Genomic DNA, 9,227 nt, shown 5'->3' on the forward strand with positions numbered 1-9,227 from the left:
TCATGTTAACTTTATTTTTTGCATATAAACTTTTAATTGTTCTGCAGTCATTTCCATTCAACTTGAAGTAAAAGAGTTTTATAGTTTGTTTGTTTTTTTTTCAGTTTTTGCTAACATCCCTGACGTCATAAACAAACGGAACCTCAATGTAAAACAATACCAAAACTGTTAACCATCAAAAAGAAGATCCAAGCCACAAATAAGCACCTGAATGCAACTGAAAACAACAAAAACACAGAAGTATGGCATGTGTGTGTGGGACAGCAGAAAGTCTGACTCTCGTACATGCTCGCACCCACGCACACACACACACACACACAATATTGCACAGTGAAGCCTCTTCAGAAAACACACAAGCCGGGTTTATTTTAGGCTACGTTTACACGACAACCATGCAGTCAAAAATGGAAATGTTTTCCCTATAGAGTTTATACTGTAATTACATCAATTTCCCTTGCGTTTATAATGTAATTATCACATAAAATTATTCATCCTCCACTGAGCTACCACGGTGCACAGTATATAATAATTTACCAGTTATAGTTTTACTAGTTATTTTTTTATAAGATATTAGTATTGCATAAAAAAAAAAAAAAAAAAAAATATATATATATATATATATATATATATATATATATATTAAATAATAATATAAATTCTGTTAAGTGGTCTAATAATATTGACATTTAAAATTGATGAAAAAGATATAATATATATAATAGGTAAAACTGTGAAAATGTTCTTGCTTTGTTAAACGAAACTAAGATTTCACAGGAGGGTGAGTCATTTTCCTTCAACAACACTGTAAAACAAACAAGTTGACTTAACTTAAAATTCTAAGACAGCTCGCTGCAGAGTTTTTCTTAAATTGACACAACTTACCCTGAGTCAAGACCAGTACTTGTTACCGTGCAGAGTTACCTTACAGTTTTAAGTTGCATCAACTTTTTTTTTTTTACAGTGTACAATGACAATGCTTTAAGGGTGCTTTCACACTTGATTCAATTGCCTGGACCGTACCCAAGTCTCCCCTTGCCACCTTCTCGGTTGGTTTGTATTCACACTGTCTTTTTTCCTTCTGAACCCCGGTACGCTTGCATCATCAAGCTGCTGTTTTGTTTACGACTGTTGCTAGGTGACGGTCACGAAAGCAAAGCGTCGAAATGGAAATACGTTTGCACATCGTGGTCATTCAGCTTTTGCTGAATCTTTTGGTTTTGGTACGATTGCATTCACATCAGAAGTGAACCGTACCAGAATTCGCATTAACCATACCCCAGACCACCTTTTTCAGGCAGACTCGGGTACGGTTCACAGGTGCGCAGCCGAATTCAGAAGACACGTTTACACTAGCTATACTATGATGTCAATCGAACCCGGGTGCGGATCAAAAGTGCTAGTATGAAAGGACCCTTAAAATAATTTGAGTTTACGCAAAAATGCTGTATTATATATTACTGGCCTGGCAAATACTGCATATATGCCAGGCCAGTAGTTGGCGCTAGATTGCTGTTAGTTAACCACAGCTGTAGGGAATTGTTGTTGTGTGTTTAAAATTGTGTCTTTGTGTTTAGTGATAATATTGGTGAAGTAAATCCAGACTTATACACTAATAACAATGCACTCCGCCATTGTTGTGTGTTTGATCGCACTTGCGGTAAAGTCTAGAAGGGATACAGCTGTGGATACTAGATATAGCATTATTATTGTAACACTGTACAGCAGTAATTAATATTTTTACATTAATGCTTGGTATTATAACTGTTTTTACATAACTGGGACAGTTGGGTGAGGGATAGATGTTAATAAAATTCAATTATTGGGTAATTTATAAAATTATATAAATAAAGCTTAGTATAATTACTGTTTTTACATTAGTGAGATAGTTGGGTAAAGGATAGATATTAATAAAATACAATTTAATGGGTAACACAATACATAATATAAATTATTCTCATAAACTTCCTGTCGTAGCTGTATCCCTTCTAGCAACAACCCACACGTGCCTTTAAAATCGACACGCACTGCTCATGTTTACTTACATAGTATGTACTACACACTAGTATGATGTCACCATTTTTAATGGGACACTTTGTCGGGAAATAGTCTGATTTTACACTCGACCAAAGTTAAGCAGGTGAGTTTTATCAGTTTTAAATACATTCAGCCAATTTTGGGTCTGGCAGAAGCACCTTTAGCTTAGCTTAGCATAAATCATTGAATCGGATTAGACTGTTAGCATCTCGCTAAAAAATGACCAAATAGTTTCCTATTTAAAGCTCAACTCTTCTGTTTTTACATTGTGCACTGAGAAAATGAATTTCCAGGCTGATATGGCTAGGAATTTTCTAGGAACTTCTGTGCATTACGGTTCAAATAGATATGGTTCTGAGTCAGCAGCGATGTAAATATGTCCTGAATCACATCTCACAAATGTTTGCATATGAGTGAAAGATTTTCAGGTGCTACGTAACAATGCACACGATGTAACTATAGAAGGGTCAAGCTTTAAATAGAAAAATTATTAACATACATTGGTCATTTTTGAATGAGATGCTAACGTTCTAATCCGATTAAATTATTTATGCTAAGCTAAGCTAAAAATGTTCTTCTTAGACCCGGAAATTGGCTGAATGTATTAAAAATGGTAAGACTCGACTGTTTAACTCTATAATAATGTGTAAAATCTGCCTATTTTATTTTTTTTTATTTTTTATTTTTATTTTATTTTTTTTATTTGGATGTTTACAAGGAAACTAATGTAATGATGTATTCAAAAACTTGCACTTTGGCAAGTTTTGGCAAAATGAACCCACCAAAATGTTATAAAAATCAGTGTTTCTCAACCACCTTCCTGAAGGCCCCCCTGCTCTGCACATTCTCCATATCTCCTTCACCAAACAGACCTGATTCAGATCATCAGCTCATTAGCAGAGACTGAAAGACTTGTAATGGGTGTGACTGACAAAGGAGACATCCAAAATATGCAGTGCTGGTGGTCCTCAAGGAACGTGGTTGAGAAACACTGATATAAATGAACAGGCAAACAAAAACACAAAAAGTTTCCCGTTTTTGGCTGAAAGCATCGTGTAAACAGTAGCTCAGACTCCTGTGGGTCTTCGGGCAGCAGCAAGGATGACCACAGCACAGTGTTTGCAGATCAATAGCTATGTTTCCATCCACCTACTTTAGTACATCACATAAACAAACACTCAATGGATGCACATACATATTGAAAATGCACAAATGAGCACAACTGAGTAGGATAATCCGATAAGAAAATATGTGCATAACCTACGATGGAAACCAATTTACTGAATAAACTCCAGCATGCGCATCAGTAAAGCGACGTGATTTAGTTTGAACGGATGATGTGATGATCAAAATGCGTGTGATGGGATGCATTAAATGGACAAACCAGCACATGGTTGCAGATCTGAAATGTAGTTCTGCTGATTGTAAAAGACCTCAGCCCTCCGTCAGTCCGTCATCACAGTGCTTCAGTATTATTATTCTCCTATTATTATTCCCTCCACAACTGTCTTGAGCGTCTCATGCCTCCAAAAGCCACCGCGTTCATTGCATTTCGTCTTCATCTTCTGAGGTGCAACTCATTTAATAGAGAAGGAAACCCCCCCAACGCAGCAGATATATCCGAGTTTATTCTCTTTGACTGGATGTAAACACTAAATGTTTTCTGTGATATTTCACCTTTGCGCATAAATCTCATTGGCATGTCTGGATGGAAACATAGCTAGTGTCGTCCGCTTCTCCTCATGCACGGCTAGAAATCCTCCAACTGGCTCTTTAATCCGCTATACGAGGGTCTCGAGGCCTGTGAGTCTGGGCGTCAGTATTCGAGGAGTGATGCCGTTGTTCAGGTCTTCCTCGAACTCTAAAAGTTGCCCCATGAAGTTGAGGTTTGGCGAAATGATGGGCCTCCGCGACTTCACGAACTTGTAGGCGTCCGTCATGGTCATCCAGGTGTGTTTCATCAGGTAGGCGATGACGATGGTGGCGGAGCGAGACACACCAGCCTGACAGTGGATTAGTAGCCCTCGACCGGCCTGATGAGCCTCTTCTACACACACACACAGACACACAATAAACACTTCAGATGGCGAAAACACTCAATAGATGAACACTCTGATGTTGCTAGAGTTTGTATGTGACGTTTCAGCTCAAAATACCACACAAATAATGTGTTCTAGCTCTCTGAAACTGACCCTTGTAGGCTTTGATCTTAATTGTGGTGTTTTAGTGACTGCCTCTTTAAATTCAAATGAGATTGTGCTCTTTTCAAAAGAGGGCGGAGCTATGCAGCAGATTTAAAACTGTAATGCCGAACGGCTGCTTCTCACTCAGGGCTGCCGTTTATGCTAATGAGGGAGAGATGGTCACTAGTGGGCGGGGCTTCCCCCCTCTGATGACACAAACGTTACTAAAGGAGAGTATCAATCAAAGTGTTTCTGATTATAAACAATAGACTTAATTAATGTTTACCATTAGAGGCTTCTTATATTCACACACTGCTGACACACAACTGTGTTTAAGGGCCTACTCACACTATCCGAACCGTGCCCAGGCCTGTTTCCCGGATCGTTTGAGAAGTGTGAGTGCGCTGAATCGGGGTCGAGCACGGTTCACTTGGCCGGCCCTGGCCTGGTTGGAAGAGGTGGGCCTGAGCGCGGTTCGCTTGGGCTTTGGTGCGGTACGTTTGTAGTGTGAGTGCAAAACGCGCCAAAGCCCAAAACTGAAAGCGAGACGTGACTTTTAAGGGGCTGTTTCATATGGATTTATTAATCATTCTTACTGTTCAGTGAACGCAAACTGCCGTAGTTTATTAAAGACGTAAACCCCTCACAGCATGACAGCTGCACGGCTTCAGCAGACCTCCTCATTCCTGCAGCACGAGAGCTTTATGATTGTTTATGAGCGCCAAAAGTGACGGATCTGTTCGGCGAAATATCTGACTGCGTGTCCCCGCATCCCTAAGGACTGTTTGGTGAAATATTTGACAGCATGTCACTGCATATCAAACGACTGAAATGATATAACTAGAGAAATCTCCACTGTGCTGCTGAGTGAGAGAGCGCTTCTCACTGAACAGCGCAGCAGCGATGACGTAAGTGTGCCCAGGCCCGATTGTGGTGTGAGTGCGGGCCGTCGGGGGAGACGGGAGGGGGGACAAGCGTGCTTTGGCCCGGTTCGAGGCAACTGTACTGAGTCTGATTCCAGCGACGCTCCAGGGACAGACGAGTCTTCGCTGAGGCCATCTTCCAGCCTCCACCACGGCGACTGAAGCTCTGCACAAGACTTTTGGCCAGCGGAGAAATTAAAATGGTCGTGCCCAACTGAGTCCAACTGAGGTTCTCTCAAGGTTTTTTTTCTTCACTCCCATCAGGTGAAGTTTTTTTTCCCTCTCCGCTGTTGCCACTGCCTCGCATGGTTCAGGATTGGTAGAGCTACGCATCGATGAATTTGCTCTTCAGTGTTTGAACTCTCAGTAATGATTAAATCACACTGAACTGAGCTAAACTGAACTGAACTTAAACACTAAAACCTGAACCACACTGTTCCAGTTACTATGACCATTTATGTGAAGCTGCTTTGACACAATCTTCATTGTAAAAGCGCTATACAAATAAAGCTGAATTGAATTGAATTGAACTGTACCTAGTGTGAGTACGGCCTAAACCCCTTATAAAAGTTATCTACAAGTGAGTGTGGTTAGTATAGTGTGTACTACCAATAAATTCTAAAATGTAACTGCTTAATACACCTACTGTAAAATAATACAACCAACATCAAAAAGAATTAGGATAAAGTTGTGACTTTTCTGGAAAAAAATCATGATTTCTGTCATACCGCCCACCTCTACTTAAACAGCTAATTGTGAAAAGAATTCAGCAAAGACGATCCTTCTGTTGACTACAACAAGTATAGCAACTGTTTATCAATATTTGTAGCCACGCCCCTCTTTACGAAAGTCACTATGCCAGATTGTGCGATTTTCGTCTTGATAAAATCTTGACTTGTTGTGGGTAACAATGTGCCAGACTACACGTTCTTTCACGATCAGTCATCACGTGATCTCAACGACGAGTGTTATTTCCCAAAGCAGTCACAAGTGTTGCTACAACAATATTTCTTATCTCAATTTCGACCTTTTTAAATTAAATTTTAATCTCAGTAAACACTGATGCTTGCAGACAACTAATAACTACTTTAGTGCAGGGCATTCGTTCTGACATGGATAGGATTAAACTTTTTGATTCATTTTTAATATTAAGATATTTTCTTTGAAATCTAAATGTATATTTTCCAGCCTTGGGTTGCTTATTAAACAATTCCTCACCTGAACTTGCCACAAGTGAGACGGAGAAAATGAAAGCACATCAGCACTGAGGAAAAATCAGATGCTCAAGACACAATCTTTAAAATAATGATTAAAAATTAAGATTAAAATAAAGATTAAAATTGCCGGCAATTTTCCGGAAAGATTGTATGTGTGAACAGGCCCTTTTTGAAAATACCGGTAAATTCGTTCTGGCTATTTTCCGGAAAGAGAAGTTGTAACATTACCGGCAATTTGCCGGAATGCTGCGCTGTGTGAATGCAGAAGCAAGATTGCCGTAATAAGCGCGTCCTCGTCTAGACCGTGCTAACGTGAGACGCCTGCTTTAGCCAATCACAACAGTCAGACGCATTTACGTCTGCGCGGTTTGTGAGGATAAAAGCCTTTGAATATTTTTTCCAGACACATTTAGCTGCTAGAAGTTAGTCAGATCACGTTTATATGTTCTTCTTAATGCCAACTGTGTAAATAATCATCGATGAGATGCTTATGATAAGCCGTTGTTTGTTTACCTTCAAGCTTTGCGTGTGCCTGTGAAACAGCCTGTGAGCGCCTGCACACGCACATACAGTATTCACAATATTGATCATCCACAGAGTTTGTAATTTAGTAAAATGTTTACAAATACAAGCGCAGCCGTTTAAAGCTCATTTGTGGTGAATGATGTCAGAATTTACCGGTATTTTGGAATGGATGTGTGAATGCTCTTTTCTGGAAAATTTCCGTAACGTCCTCGCCTGTGTGAACAGCGCTTTTTTTGAATATACCGGTAAAGTCTTCCCGGAAATTTTCCAGATATTTACCGGTATCACTGTGTGAAAGGGGCTAATGACATATTAAAAATATAGCAAATATATAACTGAGATTTGTGATACAATCACAGTGAAGCATTCATTAAATCCTATATTCATTATATCCTAAAATATTAACCAATGATTGATCATATCTACCCGTCACCCACCCATAAGTAAATGTGCAGCCTGTTTTTTGATTACCTGACCTGCGGATTAACAGCAGCACCCACTGTTATAACCGATAAATGATGTACTCCTACCGGAATACGTTGTGAAGAACGAGAAAAAAATTAAACATGCTGGACTTTCTGCAATGGTGTCGTGAGGCGTCGCAGGCATGGTATTGGTTGTCGTGTACTATGCCACATTACATGAGAAGTGATTGAATCTTGTGTAACGACGTCCATTTGTCGTTTACAAATCCCCACGACAACCTACATCATTAAAATCGTGCCGACAAACTCGTGTGATCTGACGTAGGCTTTGCTGTTAGTTTGCTATGAAGGAATGGTGTGCAAAAGAAAGCCCCGCCCCCTACTCAATATTCCATTTCAGCTAGATGCACATCAACATGCTAAAATAAAAGTCTCGGCAACTTCCTGATCATATTAGGATTAGCTATTATGCTACAATCACTTGCATAAAGAGTTTAAGCACAGCAGTGTGTGAATAACACCAGCCTCTAATAATTAAAGTGAATTAATTCTATCATTAATAAGCAAAAGTCGGGTTAAAATCATGATTTTCCTGCAGTGTGTACGAGTGTAGTGTGCGCTACCTATGAACTCGAAGGCCTCCTCGAAGTACTGCCGCAGGTTCTGCTTGTTGCTGTCGGTGGCGGGCAGACGTTTATAGCAGAACCGTGCGATGTCGTAGTGGTAGAGCGGCAGGTGTGTGGTGACGTTGAGGACGAAACCGATGTCCAGACGCTGTAGAAGCTCCAGGTCTTGCGCGTCCCGCTCGTTGCCCAAGTAGAGGAAGGGCAGGACGGCCGTCAGCTCCGCGTTCTCGATGTCCGGCGTGGAGGGCAGGGAATGAGGTAGAGCCCCGGACAAACCCATGGCTCCGCTGCCGTCCTGACCCTCATCCAGATGGAGAGAGTGCTCACACAGGTCAGCGTGGGTCTGCCGGAAACCAGAGAGACCTCCTGACACAAACAACACACAACATCAATTTCAGTTAGGTTACTGTCCATTAACCATAGAAATGTGTCTTAGGTAAGGCTCACATATGGTTGTAGTCAAAACTAGAAAAGTAAAGTTAGTATACAAACTTTATGGCGTCCTGAGAAAGCCTCGTCTGAAAGTTTGAAGTACCTTTAAAGTTGAAATGACTGAAATATTTATGTTTTTAAGAAGTTTGAAACAGTCTGAACTACATAATGTTAGCATGTTTCTAGCATGAATTGGCATGTTTATTGCTATGTGGTTGCTATGGTGTTCTGAGTGGTTGCTAGGGTGTTCTGAGTCATTGCTAAGGTGTTACTAGGCGGTTGCTAGGGTGTTCTGAGTTCTTGCTTGAGCGTTGCTAGGCAGTTGCTAAGTGGTTGTAAGGCATTGCTAGGGGCTTCCAGGTAGTTGTTAATGTGTTGCTAGGTGGTTGCTAGGGTATTCTGAGTAGTTTCTAGTTCGACTGAGTGGTTGCTAAAGCATTGCTATGTGGTTGCTAGGTTGCTCTGAGTGGTTGCTAAAGCATAGCTAGGGTATTCTAGGTAGTTGCTAAGATGTTGATAGGAGGTTGCTTGGGTGTTCTGAGTGGTTGCTAAGGTGTTGCTGGGATGCTCTAGGTGGTCGCTAAGGTGTTGTTAGGTGGTTCCTAGAGTGTTTTGAGTGGTTTGCTAAGGCATTGCTGGGTTGTTGCTAAGATGTTGCCAGGGTGTTCTGAGTAGTTGCTCTAAGATGTTGCCAAGTGGACGGTAGGGTGTTTTGAGTGGTTGCTAAGGTGTTGCTAAGGCATTGCTAGGGTGTTCTAGGTGGTTGCTAAGGTGTTGCTAGGGTGTTCTGAGTGGTTGATAAGGCATTGCTAGGTGGTTGCTAAGGTGTTGCTAATGTGTTCTGAGTGGTTGCTAGGCAGTT

General features: G+C 40.8%; 1 protein-coding gene and 2 long non-coding RNA genes across 12 annotated transcripts in view; 2 read left to right on the forward strand and 1 right to left on the reverse strand.

The window, feature by feature from the left end:
- The window catches only part of LOC141379469 (uncharacterized), a 171,322-nt gene that overhangs the window by 24,296 nt on the left and 137,799 nt on the right, over positions 1–9,227 (forward strand). The window lies entirely within an intron of this gene.
- dusp10 (dual specificity phosphatase 10) overlaps positions 737–9,227 on the reverse strand; it is a 30,689-nt gene continuing 22,198 nt past the window's right edge. Inside the window, exons 3-5 of one of the 2 annotated variants that reach the window (XR_015518956.1) lie at positions 7,931–8,299; positions 3,087–4,081; positions 2,695–2,835 (exon numbers count right to left, since the gene is read on the reverse strand). Coding sequence is in view for 1 of the 2 variants with exons in the window: in XM_087298877.1 (XP_087155003.1) it covers positions 3,816–4,081; positions 7,931–8,299 (635 nt within the window). In the remaining variant the exon portion in view is untranslated. Of the gene's footprint in view, positions 4,082–7,930; positions 8,300–9,227 lie in introns of both variants that reach the window. The other variant, XM_087298877.1, reaches the window with a different exon arrangement.
- LOC147832358 (uncharacterized) lies at positions 2,736–5,665 on the forward strand. The gene is made up of 2 exons (XR_015945617.1): positions 2,736–2,835; positions 4,465–5,665. It is a non-coding gene; the product is annotated as an uncharacterized LOC147832358 (long non-coding RNA).

Source organism: Danio rerio, chromosome 20 (assembly GCF_052040795.2).
Source record: "Danio rerio strain M-AB ecotype USA chromosome 20, GRCz13ab, whole genome shotgun sequence".
NCBI classification, from domain to species: Eukaryota; Metazoa; Chordata; class Actinopteri; order Cypriniformes; family Danionidae; genus Danio; species Danio rerio.